The 24,132-nt window shown below is 41.9% G+C and overlaps 1 protein-coding gene across 4 annotated transcripts in view; it reads right to left on the bottom strand.

Moving 5' to 3' along the window:
- Positions 1-24,132, bottom strand: part of gas7b (growth arrest-specific 7b) — a 449,937-nt gene that overhangs the window by 6,770 nt on the left and 419,035 nt on the right. For all 4 annotated transcript variants that reach the window (XM_043714439.1, XM_043714440.1, XM_043714441.1 and 1 more), the window contains exons 12-13: positions 13,971-14,050; positions 6,160-6,258 (exon numbers count right to left, since the gene is read on the bottom strand). In XM_043714439.1, the coding sequence (XP_043570374.1) occupies positions 6,160-6,258; positions 13,971-14,050 (179 nt within the window). The remainder of the gene's footprint in view (positions 1-6,159; positions 6,259-13,970; positions 14,051-24,132) is intronic.

A 24,132-nucleotide genomic window follows, 5' to 3' on the forward strand; every position in this document is an offset into this window, starting at 1 on the left:
CCCTCCTCTAGCTTATCTCTCCACGCTTCAGGCTCTCTGCCTTTATTCCTGATGAAGGGCTTTTGCCCGAAACTTCGATTTTGCTGCTCCTTGGATGCTGCCTGAACTGCTGTGCTCTTCCAGCACCACTAATCCAAAAACTATGCTTCATAGGACAAGTCACTCATAGATTTTGATTTGTTCCTTGCATGTAAGGTCATTTTATTCAAAAAATGCAGGAGATTAAGTAGAAAGAACCTCCTCCAGACACTTAAGAAACACAGAATCCTGACAGAGTGGAAGCAGACCATTTAGCCCATCAAATCCACACCATCCTTCCGCAGAGCATCCCACCCAGACCCATGCCCCTACCTTGTCCCTTTAACCATGCATTTCCCATGGCTAATCCACCTAGCCTGCACATTCCTGGATGCTATGGGACAATTTAGCATGACCAATCCACCTAACCTGCACGTTTTTGGACTGTAGGAGGAAACCACACAGACACATGGAGAATGTGCAAACTCCACAAAGACTGTCACCTGAGGGTGGAATCGAACCCGGTTCCCTGATGCTGTGAGACGGCAGTGCTAACCATCGTGCCATCCATTGTTGCCAGTGACAGTCTACTGGTACCAACACTAACTGTGCACTTTTCTGATGGAGCATGCTGCAGGTCACTAGGTTAGTCAGTTAAATAAAAATTCAGAGCAAAGGGGTAAATCGCAGGAATCCAGCTCAGGTAGGTATTTAGAAGAAGGAAGATGAATTGTGTTTCAAGAACGTTAAACCATCCTTAAAAGATAGAAAAGTTAATTGACTTGATCACTTAACTACAAGCGGTCACATAATCAGAACTTGATAGCTTCAACAGCACTAAAAGCAGCAGCTTGTATTGTGCACAAGTTTGTTTGATAATTACAAAGTGTGGCAGACACAATCTGTAGATAGTCATGTCTGTGAACAAGTGATGGAGACAAGCCTCCGATGACAACTCTTTAGTGGCTGTTGAGGTGAATGATGCCTGTGAAGATTTCTAAACGACAGCCATGCACATTGTCAGACTAGCAGTACTTTCAAGACTTCAGGAGATAATGTGGAAGACATGCTTATTTTAAGGGCAAAGAAAAACTCCCTCATTATTTTGAGTACCACCTTTAGTTTACTGTGAGGAGAATGTAAATGGGGTAAGGACTCAGAGCTGATTAACAGTTAACAGAGCTCTGAACACATCTTCCCTGACCATAACCATGTCTACATCAGACTTGGTTTGCTTCCATGATGAAGAAGTACCCTCACTCACTGCTAAAGTCAGTCTAGAATTCTCAGAGTTCAGACCTTTTGTTTCTCACTTGTTCCTCCAAGTTGGCAAAAACATCTATTCAACATCATACTTCAGGCAGACTATGTGCAATAAGTTGTCTACTCTTTGCAAGAGAGAATGAAAAACAAAGAGCAGCAATGTGCACATCACGGGTGAGGCCAGTATTTGTTGTCCATCCCTAATTGCTCTTGAACAAAGTGTTAGATCGTAAGACATAGGAATGGAAGGAAGGCCATGCGATCCATCAAGTCCACTCCGCCATTTAATCATGGCTGATGGACATTTCAATTCCACTTACCCGCACTATCCCCATAGCCCTTAAATTCTTGATCTCGCAAGGAATTATCAATCTCTGCCTTGAAGATTCTGAAAAGCTGTTGCTGGACCTTTTCAGAATCAGCCACTTTGCTGTGGGTCTGGAGTCACATGTAGGTCAGACCAGGTTAGGATAGAGTGGGTTTTAATGGATTGAAGGGTCATGGAGAGAGTGGGCAGGATTGCTTGCTCCTGCTTGTTGTTCTTAAGTTTATATAATACAAACCCATCATCCTTGAACATTTAACTGGATTCCTGTCCAGCAGTATTACCATGATGCTACTCTGCCCCTCAAAATTCTTACACAATGTTTGGGCGGCACGGTGGCACAGTGGTTAGCACTGCTACCTCACAGCGCCAGGCGACTGACTGTGTGGAGTTTGCACATTCTCCCCGTGTCTGCGTGGCTTTCCTCCGGGTGCTCCGGTTTCCTCCCACAGTCCAAAGATGTGCAGGTCAGGTGAATTGGCCATGCTAAATTGCCCGTAGTGTTAGGTAAGGGTATGGATGGGTTGCGCTTCGGTGGGGCGGTGTGGACTTGTTGGGCCAAAGGGCCTGTTTCCACACTGTAAGTAATCTAATCTAAAAAAAAAACAATGTCTTGTGTGAAATCCCAACTGTATCCCAACATCCACAGGTCATACATTCAGATGGTGGTTTGAAGTGAAAACTTTCCGATACAATACTACAGAGCTTCATACATCAAATTGTTGTTCGAAAATGACGATACATTTAATAATGATCTGCAGAACGTGCACATGTCTGTCCTTATATCGGTGTCCTTCACTGAGAACGTGTCTCTGCATACAACAAAGAACACATACTCAGCTGGAATAGATTTCAGAAATCCCCTAGCTCCACGAAAAGGAAGTCAATCTTGAAACCTGAATCATAAGCATGCAGAAAGAAAATTCAAGCAGCATTTGTTTTGTATCAATCAATCAATCAATCACTCTTCCCTCCTCTCCCCGTCCCCATGACAAATAGTAGAGAAGTATTGGAATGCTTAGCAGTCTGATCCATTGATTGTTGAACCACATCAACAATGCTTTTTTTTTGTGGCCAGCAAAGCCTGGAATAGGACTTGAATCAGTCAATCCACAAGACATCCCACTATATATTTTTAAAAATATATTCACAGGTTGAGGGAGCCAGCATTTACTGCACATCCCTAATTGCCCAAAGGGCTCTTAATTCCAGATTTCTATTGACCGTCTGCCGTGGCAGGATTTGAACCAGAGTTCCTAGAAAATTACCTGATTCTCTGGTTTAACAGTCCAGCAACAATACCAATAGGCCATCGCCTCCCCTACATGTGTTAGTGAACCTCTCACAAGCTAATGCTGCGCTGCGCTGCACTGCACTTGTGATTCATTTTCTAATACGTTCCACCCAGATGGACACGATTCACAAAATATCACACATACTTGAAAGGCAAACTACTCACTGCTTTGTTTTATCTTGAAAAGTTGCCAGCAGTCCAAACCAGTACAACACAGAAGTGTGTTAATCCCTCAACAAAGTTACCTCTAGCACACAGAGAGCTGGGCTCGCCTCACGAGGCCACATGTACATTAATAAAGAAAGCACAAGCAATTGAAGAGAAATATAGAGTAGGGGTGCATTGCCTGAGCAGCCACATTGTTGCCATCATCAGTTCTCACTGAAATATGCTGGAGTTGCACATTGTCAGACGCCGATTAGACTATTGGTGCTGATGACCACAGTAACTGCCTGTGTGACATACGTAGCCAGCACATCAGTTCATTCAGCCTGGAAACCTAGAATTGAGCCAATGTTCCAAAGTAGCATGCATTTATATGGCATCCAGAATGAATCACTCATATTACTGGACAAAATGTGCTACACAAGGAGATAATAAGACAGATTACCAAACACTAGGTCAAAGAGCTAGATTTTCAGTAGTGTTTTAAAGGAAGAGAGGTAGAGGGGCCTAGCAGTCTCAGAAGGGAATTCCAGACAAGGCCAAATCACCTGAAAACATGGCTTCCAATAGGCCTACTATTACATATCAGTAAAAGGCCCGATGAGGAGGAGTGTACAAGTTTTGGAAGGGTCATGGGGCTGCTAGAGATTACAGAGATGGGAAGGGGCAAGGTCATCGAGTCAGTGTATATCAGTGGCCACAGGTACAGTGGATGAAAGGGCACAGTGCAAGTTGGAATTTGGACAGTAACGTTTTGCATAAGCACAAATTTGTTAATTATTTTCCCCGAGCTCAAGAGCCATTAACTGAACTGTGATGAACTTTGACTTAAGTTTTTTTAAAACTTGTGTGTGACTTCTGTCATTGATGTAGGTGCGGAGGCAGGATGACATTTAAAACATTTCACTATTATCCGTGTAAAAGTACACATGACAATAAATTTCTACTCCATTCCAATCTAAGATGGGTCATTGAGAATAGCCCTTTTCACTTCAGTTCCTCTCTTGATTCAATTTCCATAGAATCTTTACCGATAGAATGTTCTCAAGGTGTGTTGAAGAAAAATAATGGCTGCTGTTGGGAGATTGTCAAAAAAATTGTAGTTTGAGTAGATAAAAATTGTCTACAATTATCCTGAAAATACTTGGATACAATTTTAAGATAGGTTTTTAAAAATCTTAATTACTACAATAACACAAATTTAAAAACAAAGATGCTGAAAATTAGTACAGAAGGAGGAAGTCCTGGAACTTGCCAAAGAGAATCTTTGATTGTAATTTGTTTTGCCTGCATTCAGGGGCCTAGATAAGGCAACACCACAAACTTGGAGCAATTTGAACCTTGCTTGTAGATTAATCAGGTCAGCCATGACTATAATTCTCCTCTCGTTGGAATGAAAATCAAGAGAGGGATATAATGTGCTATTAATCTGATATTGAGAGTTAGACTAAACCCCAGAACCGATGCAACTCCTCCCAGTGTCATGAAGTGGTCTCACCCACAATCGGCAGATGGTTAGAATGCTCCAGCAAAGGGAATTAGGTGCAAATCCCATGTATGAGCTCCCTGTCCATCACAGCCAGCAAACCTACAATGTGACATACAGGAGTATTCTCGACTGCACCTAAATTGTGCTGTCCACTGAAGAATCCTGCCTGTGGGAGTGAGCAGACCCTAATGTGAGTGACCACCTGCTACACATAACCAGGTTTGGCAGCTAGGAAAAGGGGTGAACATGAAAACGTCTCATCACTTGACAAACGGCAAGGCAGTTTCAGAAAACTAACACCCAGATACAGATCCAATAACATCTATCTGTGTACGTGAAGGACTCCAGAGATTAAATTGAAGTACTACAGACAGCTTGAACACATGTAAAACAAAAACTATCCAGTTAAGGATTTGCAACCTGCTAAACTACTTGTTACTGCATACAGGAGAGGTCCCTGAGTGCAGTGAACTTGACCTCTGCTAAAAAGGCAAACAAGTTCTGCTGACCTTTTTTCAAAGCATCGCTGAGTATATAAGCAGCCTTGCACCTTTGGTAATTAATAGAGAAGGCTAATGCCTGATCTGTTGTGTAGATCAAATGTCAATGAGAAATTGGGCTGACAGAAGCTTTCTCTCCCAAAACCCTTCATCGCTGATGAGATAGCCACCCAGTGGACAAATAAGAGGAGTTTTCATTGCAAAAGGCTATTGTTCTCCTTCATGCACTCTCATATTTTGGACTCCTGCCAAACCATTAAAAGGATGTGTTGCTATTGGAAACAGCTTGGGTTTTGCCAGCATCAGACCAGCAATGAGCTATTTAATTACCCAGCCACTCTGTATTACTGTCAAGATAATTAAAGATGGCAGCAAAGCAGCCAATGAGGGATGCCAATTTGAAAAATGGACAAAAAAAAAGTGAGAGCAAGGTGTGTGGGACTACTAATTTGGATAGCTTTCTCATAAACACTGCAGGAAATACATTGAATTCCTACAGTGCTGAAAGAGGCCATTGGGCCCATTGAGCCTTCACCGACCTTCCAAAGAGTATCCCACCCAGACCAACCCTCCTACTCCATCCCCATAACCCTGCATTTACCCTGGCTAACGCACCTAACCTATATATGCTTGAACACTATGTGGCAGTTTAGCCTGGCCAATCCACCTATCCCGCGCATTTTTGGACTGCGGGAGGAAACGAAAGCACCCACAGGAAGCCCCTCACACAGATACGGAGAATGTGCAAACTCCACACAGACAGCTGCCCGAGCGTGGTCCCTGATGCTGTGAGGCAGCAGTGCTAAGAGCAAGATATTCTTCGAAAGATTTCATTAACGTAAGGTCACACAAGGCAACAAGTGGAAGCAGATACCTTTACAGTCCTTGTTGAGGTATGTAAGGAGATTGGCAATAGACATTATTAGATGTTAAAAGAACTGGTCAGGTGGACCACTCAGCTTGGTGTGTTTTCCTACGATGCTACATTGCTAACACATCCTAAAATTACTTTGCTATCAGTTTGACTCCCATCTTGAGTTTCCAAGATAATCATTGACTAAGGGCAGCAGTAACCACTGGTTCCATACAAGCAAGTTTCTCTTACACTTTGGTTGAACATGTCGGTCTCATGGCGAAGCTGTGTGTACTGACAGAGGTGCTGCCGAATCATTTCGATCCTTTCAACCTCCAGCCTCTCGAGCTCCTGCAAAGGTTAAAATGAGCAGAGATATTTACCACACACGTGCCTTAATACTTGCAAGCTTCTGACTTAATCAAATTTAACATCCATTTAAGCAACAGGTTGGACACAAAGCTTTGAAATCCCCTTTGTTAAATTTGTGATTCTACACATTTCATTCTTTCAGATTTGGAAACTTGCACCATAATCCAGCGAAAAAAAAGTGTAGCTACTTCTAACAATAATAGGCCCATTAAAAACTTTAATTGCAGAGTTTGTCAGCAATTAGTAAATAGGTTATTACACAGACCCTACAGCACAGTCTATTTGTGCCAACTGCACTACATGTTCTACATGAGCCACCTGTCTCTCTCATCTCAAAGTGCCACTACGTGTGTGAGAGTGTGAACTCGCGAGAGACAGTGTGATCAGAGAGTGGTGAGAGAGAGTGAGAGTGTAAGTATGTGTGCTTGGAAGGTTGGGGGGGGAGGAGTGAGTGGTAGTGATGATCACAGACCTGAAACCCATTTCATTGTTGTGGCTGTCAGATTTTTCCAACTAAAAAACGAGCAAGTAAATGCAGGGCTGTGGGAAAATCACAGGCCCAGTCTCCATGCCTTCTTTACTGCTCAAGATGATCCCATTCAACAATTTACTGACATCTCAGCGACAATGGGGTGAATTGCTCATTTTGACACGAGATCATGGGATCAGGCTGGTTGCTTGTTAAATGTCCATTGCAGTCTAGGGAGACTGAAGATTGACAGATAAACCAAAAGAACCAGCCAATTCTCATTTTTCTCCTGCCAAACAAGTAGCCGCAACATGTCTAGCTTACATCGAATTAATGTCCAAATAGCACTCGTAAAAGAGAAGCATCAGTTGAAAACTGACACTTATTTCATGACGCTTTGTATTGTGGCAACAGTGAATTTGTCATTTCAATTTTGTTTTCCTCAAAGCTCGGTGAAGTTATGCCAGGCTTTTGGGAGGTAATTGCTGACAATCTGTTCCCATAGCTAAGAATAACTAGCAGATTCTAGTAGACAGAGAGCTACTTTTTACACTGTGGCAGAACAGTACTGATACTGAAAGGCCTCTTCTTCAGTACATCCCCTTGTTAAAGCACAGTGCGTCAACACAAAAATGGTAAACATGGGTTGAATTTATTACTGGTGTAGTATTTTCCAGCTACTGCAGGATCTGCTTTCTGAGTTCACCACTTTCCTAACAGGAAACAGATGTGAAAGACACCGTTAGCTGCTCTTCTGAATGCGACAAAACAGGAACTGCCAAAAAACAGTTCAATTTAATGTAACTATGAGCTCGTATCCTAAATTTCATGGCTTTTGACTATGAATCAGTCTGGATCATCAACTATCTGAATCATGGGTGGGAAGGAGAAAGCCCTAGCTGGGGAGAACAGTGTAAGTTGGTCAAATTGCAGAAAAATGTTGTGCAGTCCCATTAGCCACAGTGGAATGTCATAACACGTGCAAACACACGTGCAAATACTTTTAAGGGTTTTTGTGGTCACTACCCCAGGGCCCAAGGGATGCAGATTCAAATCCCACCTTCCTCAAATGTATGGTTTACATGTCCAAACAGGTTAATTAAAACTAATTTACTATTGGATCTGTGTGTGACATTGTAACTCAGGCAGAAATGCAGTTAATATATCGATATGCACACCCTCTGAACATTCTCACCAGGATGACACGGTGGCTCAGTGGTTAGCACTGTGCCAGGGACCGAGGTTGGCGACTGTCTGAGTGGAGTTTGCACGTTCTCCCCTTGTCTGCATGGGTTTGTTTCCTCCAGGTGCTCCAGTTTCCTCCCACAATCCAAAGATGTGCAGTTCAGGCGAATTGGCCATGCTAAATTGCCAATAGCGATAGGTGCATTCGTAGGGAGTAGGGGAATGGGCCTGGGTGGGTTACTTTTCAGAAGTTCGGTGTGGACTTGTTGGGCCAAAGGGCATGTTTCCACACTGTAGGGAATCTGATCTAAATCTGAAGTAAAACATCTTGAAATGTGACTAATCTAAGGAGCATAGCAACCAGTTTGTATAATTCATGAGATTAAAAGAAAGGGATTATCTGCTTATTAAGTGTTCTTGGTTAAGAACTCCTTTGCTCTTCTTCAGAATAGTGCATGGGAACTTCCATGTCAGCCCAAGATGAAGTTGCTAAAGTCCCAGAGAACCATTGGATTGCTGTCGCATTAGAGAGAGGTGATTGATGGTGGCTGAACCAGAGGGTCATCATGTCTCAAGCTAGGGGAGAGGTTGAGAAGGAGTAGGAACTTATTCTGGTGTAAGTTCCCACAAAAGCCTAGGGCACTGTCGGTGTGGAGTTTGCGCATTCTTCCCGTGTCTGCGTGGGTTTCCTCTGGGTGCTTCGGTTTCCTCCCACAGTCCAAAGATGTGCAGGTCAGGTGAATTGGCCAGGCTAAATTGCCCACAGTGTTAGGTGCATCAGTCAGGGGTAAATATAGCGTAGGGGAATGGGTCTGGGTAGGTTACTCTTCAGAGGTTAGGTGTGGACTTGTTGGGCCGAAGGGCCTGTTTCCATACTGTAGGGAATCTAATCATGAAAGTCAGATGATAGCATTAAGTACAACCACCTTTCGTAGGGCATGTTTACCTTGGTGGGCCAATACAGGAACATTAACTGCCTCTGAAAGCTGGAATAGAATCCTCTCCTTTTTAAAAAATGCATTCATGGAATGAGGGCATCACTGGGTAGGCCGGCATTCATTGCTTTTCCCCAATTGCCCAGAGGGCAGTTAACAGACATGTAGGTCAGATCAGGTAAGGTAGGCAGTTACCTTCCCCAAAAGGACATTAGTGAACCAGATGGGTTTTCCTCAACAACTGATTCACGGTCATCATTAGACTCTTAATTCCAGCTTTTCATTGAATTTAAATTCCACCATCTGCCATGGCAGGATTTGAAACCAGGTGCCCAGAACTTTACCTGGGTCTGTGGCTTAACAATCCAGTGACAATGCCACTCGGCCATTGCCTCCACAACAAATTGCGCATGACATCAGTAGGATAGGCAGAGCCATGTAACGCAAACATCAACCACTTTAAAACCATTACAAAGTCCCCTTGAAGCTAATATTTGTTCAAGCTCTCACGTGAGCACCCTCAGAAGGATTCACAAGCGCTTGCTTTATCTCAGACTGGTAGAATTTGTGTGGAATGGTTGAGGCGTGGTTCAGGAGCCATGGTTCAGGAATGTGCTGGGGTGTTGGAGGTTAGAATTGCACTTCAGGATCAAGAGGAATCCCAGGAAATTCAATCTACTGACACAATTCTCCTGCATCTGGAACTCTCCACAAAAGCCCTTAAAGTCCCAGATTTCAAAGCCTCAGCTGAGCTTAATAGTTACCTAAGAAAAAAATCTAGAGAAACAAAAACATACTTGAACATCCAACCTGCAGTCTCACCATGAACCAACCACTCCCCACTATTGACCTTCACCCTGGCTTGACCCAGAATCACCCTTCCCCAACCAACACTCAACCTGATTGTTTGTGCTGGTGGTTTTACAAGTGACCAATCTGACCTGTCACTATCAAAATCAACACCCCCACACTCAGCCTGACTTCACTGGACTCAACACCTACTGCCTGACACACCCCTGATCATTGGACCCAATATCTCCCTTCTCCAGCCCACTAACTCCCTACCCAAGACTTCGCCCCCACCCCACTTCTACACACACCTTTCAACATGTTCTGCCAAAGTGCCTTTGAGGCCTTGAATTCCTGAAGTATGGCAGCAAGTGTCCTTGAAAAAGTGACATGTTTTGACCTCTAACACTATTTGTGCACTGGGCAGATTTCTCCCAGTGTATGCGTGGGTTTCCTCCAAGTGCTCCAGTTTCCTCCCACAATCCAAGATGTGCATTTCAGGTGACTTGGCCATGCTAAATTGCTAATAGTGATAGGTGCATTCTTAGGGAGTAGGGGAATGGGTCTGGGTGGGTTACTCTTCGGAGGTTCGGTGTGGACTTGTTGGGCCAAAGGGCCTGTTTCCACACTGTAGGGGATATAATCTAATCTAAAGCTGAAGTAAAACAGCTTGAAATGTTACTAATATAAAGAGCATAGCAACCAGTTTGTATAATCCAGGAGATTAAAAGAAAGGGATTATCTGCTTATTAAGTGTTCTTGGTTAAGAGCTCCTTTGCTCTTTTTCAGAATAGTGCATGGGATCTTCCATGTCAGCTCAAGGTAAAGTTGCGATAGTTCCAGACAACCATAGGGTTGCTGTCTCAGTCGAGAGAGAGAGAGGTGATTGGTGGTGGCTTAACTGGAGGGTCATCATGTCTCAAGCTAGGGGAGAGGTTGAGTAGGAGAGTCCTTCATGGTAAACTCAGTCAGTACACAAATTAAATTTATACTGTAGGCATTATTCTATATTGCATCCAGCCAACTGAGCTGACCAATCCCCAGCAGACCAGCTCTCAGTGTAGCACTCATTGATTCAAATCAGAATCAGAGCTCAAACTGCTTTCGATCAGCAGTTAGTGTTTTAGGTTGGTAGGTTTATGAATTCTCAGGAAAATATATTCAGTAAAGGATGTTGTAAGTGACTCAGTAAATAACACATCATCTGATTAAATACCATGACTCACAGGCTCAAAATGAAGGAGTCAAGAATAAGAAAGGAAGTCATTGGAAAACTGTCATCCAAAGTGCAACAGAGCTCTGGTGTAAGTTCCCACAAAAGCCATGAAGCTCACAGTACACATGGACTGATGGGTCATTTGGTACTTTTGGAGAAAAAGGGTTGAGGGATTTCTTTGTTCAAGTATTTTTGTTCAATTAGCACATACAGTTAAAAGACTTGGAAATAACGCTTGCATTATTTTGGGCGGCACGGTGGCACAGTGGTTAGCACTGCTGCCTCACAGCGCCAGAGACCCGGGTTCAATTCCTGCCTCAGGCGACTGACTGTGTGGAGTTTGCATGTTCTCCCAGTGTCTGCGTGGGTTTCCTCCGGGTGCTACGGTTTCCTCCCACCATCCAAAGATGTGCAGGGTCAGGTGAATTGGCCATACTAAATTGCCCGTAGTGTTAGGTAAGGGGTAAATGTAGGGGTATGGGTGGGTTGCGCTTCGGTGGGTCGGTGTGGACTTGTTGGGCCGAAGGGCCTGTTTCCACACTGTAATCTAATCTAATCTAATCTAATCTAAATTATTTGAAGTTAATCTTCAGCTCTTTGCTCATTACAGTGTAGTGCCTTTCATCAAGTCCCATTTTTGTCGTGATAATTATTGCTCTCCCCACCCCCACAGGCTACAATCTACATTTGCTGTGAAGGTTATACTCCACCACCATGTAACCATGATGCTACTCCGTCCAGGGAGGAGGCTCTTCATGTCCTTTCAGTATCCAATATTCACAGATACCTACAGGCAGTAAAGAAATTAATCATAGAATTCCTGCAGTGTGGAAGCAGGCCATTCGGCTCTACACTGACCCCCCGAAGAGAATTCACAAGGACCCAAGCCCCTACCCTATCACTATACCATGCATTTCCCATGACTAATCCACCTAGCCTAAGTATCCATGGACACCATAGGCAATTTAGCATGGCCACTCCACCTAACCTGCACATCTTGACTGTGGGAGGAAACCCACGCAGACCCTGGGAGAATGTGCAAACTCCACACAGACAGGCAACTCAGGCAGGGAGTGAACCCAAGTCCTTGACATTGTGAGGTAGTAGTGCTAACCACTGAGCACCGTGCCACCCCATGAATTGAAAAGAAATGGAAACCCATAGTCTTAACACCAACTGATTGCCCAAGTAGATTTTTGCTATGAATTATTTGATACTATTTAAGAATAAATGCTCTCCCTCTTTAGACAGAGGAGAATTTTGTCTCTATGGGTTGTTAGTGGATGGAATAGAGATTCTCACAGATGGGAGAGATTGGATCATTGATTTTATTTGAGTCAGAGTTAGAGAGATTTTTGATAGACAAGGGAGTCTAGGGGTACAAGTCTCAGATAGAAAAATGGAACTGTGATCACAACTAATCTTACTGAATGGTGGAGCAGTCTCCAAAGAGACAGATATCCAATAATCCTATCATTTTGTCATCTATTAAGCAAAGCCATAGAGAGTCAGAGTCATAAAGCACAAAAACAGACTATGGTCCAGCCAGTCCCCTAAACAATGTCAGCTGGTGGAAGCTACCATCATATCTCAAAGAAATGTCATGTTTAATTGTGTCATTTTACACCACCAGACAATCAGTTTTAATGTCAGATTTAGTGGCATATTAACTTCATTGTATTGCATTGTGGCTGATGATCAGGGAAACAAGTTAACTGCAAGGCTATTACTGGTTGTGTAAGACCCAGGTTTCAGGAACTGCAACTCTATCTGTGTATTCACAGCATAAATTACAGCAGAAGACAAAGGTCCCATGATTTACAATTCCTAATAATCTATAAGGGTAGCTGATGAAAATGTAAGATCTCAGAGGAATGATGTGATCAATTTACCTTAGTGAATTAAAGCCCAACTCAGTGACAGAAGATCATGGAGATAATTCTGCACTAACACATATATGGTATGCTCCACAGGGAAACATGAATCTGCCTGGCTGATCACAGACCTGACTTTCCTGCTTAACACAATTGCAGAACTCCTGCCTCAGAACTGATTGGGAGTTCAAGTCCTGCTTTTGGACTTGGTATGGCCAACTCTCCCCTTTAAGAAATGCTGCATCGTCAGAGGCTTTTCAAATTAACTCTGATGCTGAGGTCCAACCTGCTTTGAGTAGGTTAATGTAGATAAGGCCATTGCATTATTTTTTTTTAAAAAAAGAGTAAGTTCCATGTTTAACCAACATTGCCAGAAACAGATTGATTAGTCATGTGTCGTTTGTGGCACATTTGTAGCTTGCAGTTCACAAAATGGCTGCTGTGTTTAGATATATAAAAATAGTGCTTCTAAAATGCTTCTTTCATCATTAAGTATATGGAATGTCCTGCATGAGGGAGTGTCCCTGGGCTGTGGTTGAAAGCAGATGCTTCGTGTTACAGGATTTTCACTAATCTGGCTGCAGAGTGACATTTGAAGAGGTCTAAATCAATAGTGCCATCTCAGCTTATGAGATTCAGGTGCATAAATAGAGGGAAAAAGGACTGTAGCATCTGCCTGCACTTTGGTCTGGTCTTCATTAACCCCTGCCTCAGCTTCTCTCTTACGGACATAAGCTCCTTGCTAAACCACTTAAGTGGCCAATACTCAAAATCTAGAAAGTGCTAATCAGTCTGCTGAACCAACCCTGATCACTCACCTCACGTAGCAGCCACATACGCACACATTGAACTGAAATGAAAATGGTGGTCATCAACAAAACCAGGAGGTCAAGTTAATGGTAAAAAAAAATCACCCCAGGTAGGAAGGGAAAACCATGGAAAATTATTTGCCTCACTTGTGATTTACTAGCAACTCAATCAGATTACTATCTGAAACTGGTTTCTTATTATCTATACATAAACCAACATTTATTTGGATGACCTTGGGGAGTAACATGCTAGTGTACAGGACATTTTCTCAGTGGAGAGCTAACACCAGGCTGGATTCTTCATGAGACAGGGAAGGAATGCTTCCTCCCACTCTGAACAAATCCCTAGCCATTTCAACTGCTCTGCCACAACAAGGAAAATGCTCCATGGAAATGTTTATGCCCATTACTCACCAGAGTTGTTGTGACCATCTCCTCGAACCATTTGGATTGGGTTTGATTGTAGAGATCTACACAGCGTGTCAGGTCATCACCTATAATGACAGATAGCATGTCATAAAAGTTGAGTTATATGAACAACATAACTTCAGAGTGGTGGTTCATGACAGTGAAACACATCAATCATTAACCAGCTCTGTTTTAATCATTTGGGCCCATTAGCACAATTATGTACACGTGCACTATTCCAAATTGGGTATTGGTTTGGATTTTGATCAATACCAACTACATACAGTGTCTTGAAACATCTCAGAGTTCCAAACCCTGACCCATACCAGACTCAATATTAATTGTTTCTCTTAACCAATGTGGAGTTTCTCCAGGATTTTCTGCTTCCAAGGAATTTCAAAGGAATATTATCAAGCAAAATGTGACACCAATACACCGAAGGATTAATTAGGACAGATACTTGGTTGGAGAGGTAGGTTACATTATAGTGTCTTAAAAGGAGTGGGAGGGGTTTGGAGAAGGAGACCCATTGCTTAAGGCTGAGGCAGCGAAAGTTAATGCTGCTAACAGTGGAGTATTTAGAATAAAGAGCCAAAATTTGAGAGGCATAAAAAAATTTCTAATGACTGTAGGGGTGGCAGAAATCACAGTGGTAAGGTGGAACATGGCCAAGGGAAGATTTGAAAATAAGAGAAAGAATTTTAATATTGAGACATTCCTTAACTAGGAACCAATGTCGATCAGCAAACACAACATTTGACTGTATGATGTGAGCAGCAGTGTGATGAGCTCATGTTTAAATATGTTGGAAGATGAAGGGGAGTATTGGGAGGACTAGAGCATCTGAAGCAGGAGTGGAAATAGAGTGCTGCTGGGCTGGACAGATGTGATCAAAAGCTCAACTCAGGGTCAAAAATCACAAAAGTTGTGATCAGGCAGGTTCCATCTCAGAAAGTAGCAATGGAAAAATGAAAGAGATGGATCTGGTGTTCAGGAACTGGAATTCATGGGAATAACTAAAGAAAAATCTAATTCTTAATCGGGAGAAATTTCCATACATTCAGTACTGAAAAAAAGAGAGTCTGAAGGATGTAATAATATTGTCTGACTCAATGCATCGAACTGTAAGAAACAAATAGAATCTGAGTCAGAAGATTTTACAGTGACTTATTATTATAGATCTCAGAGTTAGAGCCTTATTCAATCTGGATTGTTAACAGCAAGGATAATCTTGTACAAATGCAAAGTTTATTGCACTGAGTGCAGTTAACAACAGCTGGACTGTTAAACACTTGCATCTCCACAAAGTGATAGTGCTAGGACATAGAGGTTTAGGATTAAGAGCAAAGGGAGGCCATTTAACCCTTCAAGCCTGCCTTGCCAATGAATAACAGCTTGGCTAATGTGGCTATGATCGCAAATACGGTCATTTAACTTACCCATATCCATTTTACAGACTCTTTACCTCTTCCTGAGAGTTTACTTTCTTACCTAGCTTGGTATCATTAGCAAATTTTGCTACTGTATGCTTGGGCCCCTTCATCCAAGTACTGTAAATGAAGTGTGAAGAGCTGTGACCCCAGCACTGATCCCTGGGACACTCATCTCATTACAGATTGCCAGCTGAAAAAAACACCAACGTAACCCTCTTTCTTTTAGCTAATGGATCCTTTATCCATGCTAATTTGTAACCGCCACCCCACACCAAGTGCTCTCGCCTTGTGCGGTAACCTTTGATGTGGCATCTTATCAAATCCATGACACCACATATATAGTCTCCCTTTGCTCATTACTTCCTCAAAAAAAACTCTGGTAAGTTAGTGAAATATGATTTTCCTTTCACAAAGCCATGTTGAATCAGCCTGATCAAATTGACTTTCAAAGTACCTTGTTATTTCTTGCTTGAATTTGAGATTTTGCAAACTAAATATTGGAGACCCAAGCACACTATACAAATAATTATATTGAAAATGCTATAAGAATACCCTACAAAAACCTTTAGTTAGCATCACCATGTGTTACTGAGTGTGTTATATTGGGGTGCAGTTGTAGAATTTATATGATTTTGACAGTTATGCTGTGTAGACCCCCTGCCTCTCTGTAGACTGTACTATCTGCTTCTTAAGCTCTGATAACTGGGGTGATAGGATGATGACCTCTGCAGTTGTACCAAGCTTAAATTCAACAGCCATCATTATAAACAAGTCTTGTGCATCTCGGATCATTACGATCACCAATTTCCTCCATAAATATCTTGATTATCTATTCCAAAGGAGATTCTGTTCCATATTAAGTTCTTTTCATGTGTAACCTCAGTTTTCAGTACATCTGCGCTTATTGTTCAATTTTGAGACAATGTTCTACCTGACCAAGTCTTGAATTTCCAGTCTTGTATTCTGGATGATCCATCTCGGACCTTGAATCTGCTACAAAGAATGGCACATTTTTTTCCATTTCTTCCCGGTGCTCTCATTGGTATCACAAGAATGCTTACAGTCAATTGTTCCTTAAACTTTTATTCTTCTACTTGAATATTTTCTTACATGTTGAGATTACCTTCTTACTGCTTCCACAGCTGCTGCTGTCTCTCTCTTTCTGTTGGTAACCACACTTCAATTGCTGATTAATTGTATCTTCTCAAAACAGAAATGCTCTTAAAGTAGTCAATTCAATTGCTTTGCTTTTGTCTCCCCTGGATCTTTTGGGATTTCTGTCCTTTGGGGTGGGGTCAGATTTGTACTGTGGAAACCATGTTATATCTTCCCAGATTATATCCCACTGTTGATACTGTGTGGCATTTGCCACCTCTGCCAGGATGTGGTATTGTGTAAAAAGTTAAAAATCACACAACACCAGGTTATTGTCCAACAGGTTTAATTGGAAGCACACTAGCTTTCAGAGCGACGCTCCTTCATCAGGTGACAATCACCTGATGAAGGAGCGTCGCTCCGAAAGCTAGTGTGCTTCCAATTAAACCTGTTGGACTATAACCTGGTGTTGTGTGATTTTTAACTTTGTACACCCCAGTCCAACACCGGCATCTCCGTATTGTGTAAAGGTTGTCGAGCTAGTTCACTGCTACCAATCCTGTGTGCCTTTGCTTTGTCCTGGGCCCACTTAGTGCTCAGTGATGGAAGATCCTTAACCATAGAATATCGAAAACAGGAACACCTAGTTAGTAAAATGATAGCATTAAGCACAACTATCTTTGGTCGGGCATGTTTACCTTGGTGGGCCAGTACAGGAACATTAACTGCCTCTGAAAGCTGGAGTAGAATCCTCTTTTTAAAAAAAATCCATTCATGGAATGAGGGAATCACTGGCTAGGGCAACATTTATTGCTTTTTCCCAATTGCCCAGAGGGCAGTTAAGAGTCATGTAGGCCAGACGAGGTAAGGTAGGCAGTTACCTTCCCCAAAAGGACATTAGTGAACCAGATGGGTTCACGGTCATCGTTAGACTCTTAATTCCAGCTTTTCATTGAATTTAAATTCCACCATCTGCCATGGCAGGATTTGAAACCAGGTGCCCAGAACTTTACCTGGGTCTGTGGGTTAACAATCCAGTGATAATGCCACTCGGCCATTGCCTCCACAACAAATTGCGCATGACATCAGTAGGATAGGCAGAGCCATGTAACGCAAACATCAACGACTTTAAAACAATTACAAAGTCCCCTTGAAGCTAATATTTGTTCAAGCTCTCACGTGAGCACCCTCAGAAGGATTCACAAGCGCTTGCTTTGTCTCATATTCGTAGAATGTATGTGGAATGGTTGAGGAGTGGTTCAGGAGCCATGGTTCAGGAATGTGCTGGGGTGTTGGAGGTTAGAATTGCACTTCAGGATCGTGAGGAATCCCAGGAAATTCACTCTTCTGACAGGCAACTCTCCTGTATCTGGATCTCGCCAAAGAGCCCTTAAAGTCAGAGATTAAGGCCCCAACTGAGCTTAATAGTTACCTAGAAAACTTAGAGAAACAAAAACTTACTTGAATACCCAACCTGCAGTCTCACCACGAACCAACCACTCGCCACTATTGACCCTCACCCTGGCTAGACCCAGAATCACCCTTCCCTAACCAACACTCAACCTGATTGTTTGCGCTGGTGGATTTTACAAGTGACCAATCTGACCTGTCACTATCAGAATCAACACCCCCACACTCCGCCTGATTCAACCTGACCTCACTGGACTCAACACCTACTGCCTGACACACACCTGGTCATTGGACCCAATATCTCCCTTTTCCAGCCCACTAACTCCCTACCCCAGACTTCACCCCCACCCCCACTTCTACACACACCTTTCAACACGTTCTGCCAAAGTGCCTTTGAGGCCTTGAATTCCTGAAGTATGGCAGCGAGTGTCCTTGAAAAAGGCACATGTTTTGACCTCGAACACTATTTGTGCACTGGGCAGATTTCTCCCCAGTTTTCTCCGACAGACACATTCTGGACAGGCTAGATTGCTAACCTTTGCTGGACAAAATTCTGCATCAGCTAAGTAAGTAATTTTAAAGGTCTATTGTCAGTCAAATCTGTTGCAACAATAATCAGTCTATCTGGAATTATATGATTTTGACAATCGTTGCAGGAGAAAAAAAGACAATATTCATTGCAAAAGTAACATGGTAATGCATCAGATGAACAAATACTATTTCTACAGATGTGTTGTCAATTCTCGAGGATGGAAAGATCTCTCAGTAAACAAAGTGAAGTTATACCCCTCACAAAAGGGTTAAATCATCAGCTTTGAACACAGAAGGAAGCAACATGACAGCAACCTCTTTTACGTTCCTCATTTTTGTTGTGAGCACATTGATTAATGCAATCATGACAATTTGTGTACACAGCAATTGTTACAGTAATGTCATTTTTAAGTCTTGTGTTTGAACCAGGATAAAGTGATGACATGTTGATGTTCTGATCAGAACACAAAAGAAAACAACTTTTCTGTTTGTATGTACTGGGTGCGGTAGCTTCTTAAAGTTATTTAATAACGTTCCATTCAACCACAACCATGGAAGACTCTGCATTACTTCTGAAGCATCCATTTGATTTTGTTTCACGTTACTTGCTTGTAACTGGAAGCCTGTTGACTTTTGTCTGATTTTTTTTTCACCCGGCAAAACATTATCTCTGCCAAGATCAACACACTGCAGAAAGGGTTCAAACCCCTTTGCAGTCTGGGTCTGATCTGATGTAGATTGTATATGTATATGTTCCAAATTTCTGTACTCAGTATGGCAAGGCTCAACATTACAAATAATTTGTCTATTTTATTTTCTATAATTGTCACAAGGGAGAATGATGCCGCCCTACATCCACATGCCCAGTGGCATGATCAGACTCAGTATACGGTGTGTGTGTGTGTTTTGGACACACTTTGTTCCACTATGCATTGCTACACTCACACTGCACACCGTTCCTTACCCCAGTTTAACCAGATTTGTGACATTTAGGCTGCTGGAGTGTTCCCAGAATCATGCGCAATCCTTTGAGAACTTTTGGCTTGGTCAGAACTTGGAAAGAACTCTTGAAGTCTCAAGTTGAAGTAGTCTACAGTTATCAAACATATGCATTGTTGCACCACCTTGGTCAGATTGAGATGACCTGTACATTCCACTTTTCAAAGAAATCACAGCTGATCTGCGAACTAATGCAAGTTTCTCATCATTATTCCATGTTCTTTGTCATAAGGCTATCAATCTCAGATTTAAAATTAAAAATACTTGTAGAAGACGGTTCCAAACTTCTGCAAAAATCTAACATATGTAAAGTGTTTCCTAATTGCATTCCTGACTGGCTTTAGTTTTCAAACATTGTCCCAAATTTGAGACCTTAGTGAGGCTACTTTTGGAGTACTTTGTACCGTCCTGGTCACTCTGCTAATAAGAAGGATACTATTAAATTGGAGACGGTTCAGATGAGGATATTACTGGCACTGGAGGGTTTGAGCTATAAGGAAAGGCTAGGACTTTTCGCACTGGACCGTAGAATGTTGAGGAGTGGTTTATAAAATCATGAGGGGCATAGATGCAATCTTTTTCCTAGGGTGGAGGAGTTCAAACTAACAGGTATATTTTTAAAGTGAGAGAAAAAAAAAAGGTTTAAAAGGGACCCAAGGGGCAACATTTTCATACAGAGGGTGGTTCATATATGGAACGAACTGCCAGAGGAAACGGCAGATCCAGGTACAGTTACAACATTTAAAAGACATTTGAGCAGGTACATGAATAGAAAAAGGTTTAGAGGGATACAGGCCAAATGTAGGTTAAAGGGACTAGTTTAGTTTGGGAAATTGGTCAGCATGGACAAGTTGAACCAAAGAGTCTGTTTCCATTTTGTAAGACTCTGTGCTAACAAACAGAAATAAATTATCTGTTTTTGCCTTTTCATTTTCCCCTCACCACCTTGAAAATATTGATTGAATCACCACTTTATCTACCAGACTACACAGAGAATATAAAGGTAGTTTATGCAGACTTCCTCATAATTTAACCCTTACAGAGTCCAGGTATCATTCTGGTGAACATATGCTGTACTTCCTTCAGGCTAGTATATCCTTCTAAAGGTACCATGGCCAGCACTGAACATAATACACCATGGAGCTGCCAGTCTCCTATTTCCCTGTTGTATTATCAGCTGGCAGAGTTCTCTGGGGAAGTGCCAGAGACTCAACTCAGACTCCAATAATCAGAAGACAAACGTAAAGCAGCATTGAGTCTCTGTTGGTTCCAGGTCAAAGTCGAAGAGCCAAACACCAGAAGAATTTGATCCTGTTGGTTATGCCAAGGTCACGGTTGTAGGTGACCTCCATCCTTAACCACAACAGAGAACACAGCATCAAGAGATCACCCTATGTTATGGAAGTTGTGACAATGAGTACTCTCTTGGACATTCCTCTACCTCATAAGGCCATAAAGTGTGGCAGGGAAAGCTAGAATAAGGGATGAGGTGGTGAACATTTCTCAATAACACCACACTGGATACCCAGCAGTCACTCTGAACTATAATCCTAGGCCTCCTATTCCAGGGTCCCAACTGGAGATATACATCTACCTTTTCAGAAGGCCACATCACCTCCATGCAACCAGATCATAAAGATATAGCAGCAGAATTCGGTCATTCAGCCCATCAAGTCTGCTCCGCCATTTAATCATGGCTGTTATGTTTCCCTCACCCCATTCTCCTGCCTTCTCTCCATTACCCTTACTGATCAAGGATCTCTGTCTTAAATATGCTCAATGACTTAGCTTAACAAATTATCTGTAATAAACCTATTCTGGCAAGTTAGATATCGAATTACAAAGTAGGGACACCACCGTTACATGAGAAGGTTACAAGTAATACTGTGTTCTGCAACCTGCCTTACTCGGTGTCTCTGTTAGGCTGAGGTTGCAATGAACTCAACAGCACAGAGAACTCAACAACAGCCCCAGCCTCAGTGGTCTTGTGTGGGAGGGGTTGTGTCTCTTACCCCATCCTAAACACGGTCATAAGCAACTCCATGGTTTCACTGTCCCATCAGAGTTTGAGGCCGGTCTGAAATAAGCAGCTTTTCTGGTTTCTGCAATTTGAAAAGCGAGAGAACTCGATTTGTTGGGTTTTTTTGGTGAACTGTGAAGTGCCTTAGGAAATACAAAGCGGTGCTCAAAAAACAACAAAAAAAATGTGTTGTTCAGTATTGTAACTCTGTATGTATACTTGTGTTTGGATTCTGTTGAAGACTTATCTACGTTAACACGTGTCTGTCAGTCTTACAGATGATACCCTGTATTTCATACTGTTTCTATTTTCCTTGCAGATTTCCAGGAACCTATTTCTTACCTCAAAAAGCCATTCAAGTTCAAAGCACAAAAGACAACCAGTCAGACCATTGTGCCTCTTTGAAAGAGCTTTCCAATTAGTCCCATTTTTCTGTCTTGCCAATCATTCGGGAGGTTTTTCCTTTAATCAGATGTTCAATTCTCTTTGAAAGCTATGATTGAATTTCCTTCTACTGCCCATTCCATCAATGCTTCAAGTCACAACAACCTGCTGTGTAAAGAAATTGCTAATCTTACTCTCAGGCTCTTTTGCCAATTTTTCTAACCCTGTGTCCCCTGGCTACCAGCACTCCCACATGCAGAAACTGTTTGTCATTTATCCAAACTCTGTCTAACTTTATTCAAATCTTTGTTCCAAGGAGGATAATCCCAGGTTTTCTCTATTAAATAAAGCCCTTCATTCCTGGTGTCACTCTGGCAAACCTCGTCAACACACTCAGAGTGCCTTAACAAAAATTAGACCAAACCATTTTGAAGACACATATATTAACATGTCCACAAGATGGGTTGAAAGACAATAGAACAATAGCTACCCTTTGAAATGTACAGGATGTGACTTGTGGCATCTGTCATGGGGTGCTGTGCTGGAGTCTTAGTATTTTATAATATTCATAATTGACTGGGGTCAAGGATCATAAACTCTCATATATATACAGTTTGTTGATAGCACCAAGTTAGTTGGGAGGGTAAAGAGTGAAGGTGGGAGCATGAAGTTGTAATGGGATATTGATTGATTTCATGGTCAAACTCTGTCAGCAGGAGTTCACTGGGGCAAAGTCTGAGGACGTTCACTGTGGACTTAAGACAGATTCACGTGTTGACTCTGCCCAATTCTGCCTTTATTTTCGATGTGCCCATACTTTCTATTTGATTCAACCATTTTCTTTCCACTGATGTCATACCGGTTTACTTCTATTTTTGCCAACAGTGAATGTTGTGTGCATTCAGATAGAATACCATTTCATTGATGTTAGTCATTGTTTTCACAACCACTTGCCATATTAGCGGGTGGAGATTTCAATTTGTAGACTTTGTTCCTTCTTGCCTCACTTTAATTATCAATTTCCTTTATGCTACCATACTGTAATACCTCATCCTCTCCTCTTAATTCATCCATCTGCCCTCACTTGATCCCTGATTTAGTTTAAAGCTCTCTCTCGTTATGAGCAGCACACCAAAATACCCCTTCAAGTGAAGAACATCTTAATGGTAAGTTCCCTTTGCTGGCACAACTATTCCATAAATCAAAATCTATTTCTCCCACACAAACCTCTGAGCCAGATATTTAACTCTGACTCTTTACCTTACAGAAATTTCTTTACGGTTCAGGTAATAGTCCCGAGATTGTGATTTTTGAGTTCTGCTTTTTCATTAGCCCGAATTGCCTATGCTGTTTGAACAGAACCTCCTGCCGGTCCCCAATGGAAAAAGCTGATCAGCTGGCAATGGGTCAGTCCCAAAATACTGAAAAAAAATTCAATTTTGGTGCTTTTGTTCAAGATGGCTGAAATTCAAAAAGAATTTAAATGAGCTACAGTCACAAAATTCAGGTTAGGTTCCCGTTTATAGAACCTCAGGAAACATGACTAATTTAATACCATCCCTGCATCTGCTTTAATGGGCCGATCTCCTGGCAGACAGTCGTTAGAGTACAAGTAACAACATATGGAGAAAGATAAAATCATGGACAAAAATGCAGCTCAGATTCACTAGGAGGATAATGGGAAGGGTTAAGGCAGAGAGGTTGGACAGTGTGAGCTTATATTGCCTTGGGTATAAAAGATTAGAGTGTGACTTAATTGAGGTGATTAAGATGATTAAAAGATCAGATCTCATGAATACAGTCGAATGATTTCTGAAGAGTTTAAAATTGAAACTAAGCTGTTCAGTGGTGCTATCACAGAAGGGATTGGGTAATTCTTGAATTTTCTCCCCAAAAAAGCTATTGAGCCTAGTTCAAAGCAAAATAAAAAAAAAATTATGGGAAAATTTATGTTATAGGAAAAGGCATAAAGAAAAATGAAAATCAAGGTGGATGGATGGAATTAAGATACAGAAATAATGATCTAATTAAATGGTGGAATATATGAAGCTCAATGTCCTTTTTCTGCTCTTTTGCTTTAAGTCATTAGCATTTCCATTTGAAGACTATAGTTTCGCATGATTGGAATTTTGAAAGATCCAGGTTCCTTTTGGTTACAAGTGACCGTGAAGTTTGAGTTTAAGTTCTTAAAATCATTATCAACAGTTACTATAAGTTGATGTTGTAGAGAGAACAAGTTTGCTGACATGTTTTAAAAAAGATAAATCCAACCACACATTTTTGTGCGTATTTTTGT

Source organism: Chiloscyllium plagiosum, chromosome 24 (assembly GCF_004010195.1).
Source record: "Chiloscyllium plagiosum isolate BGI_BamShark_2017 chromosome 24, ASM401019v2, whole genome shotgun sequence".
Lineage (NCBI taxonomy): Eukaryota > Metazoa > Chordata > Chondrichthyes > Orectolobiformes > Hemiscylliidae > Chiloscyllium > Chiloscyllium plagiosum.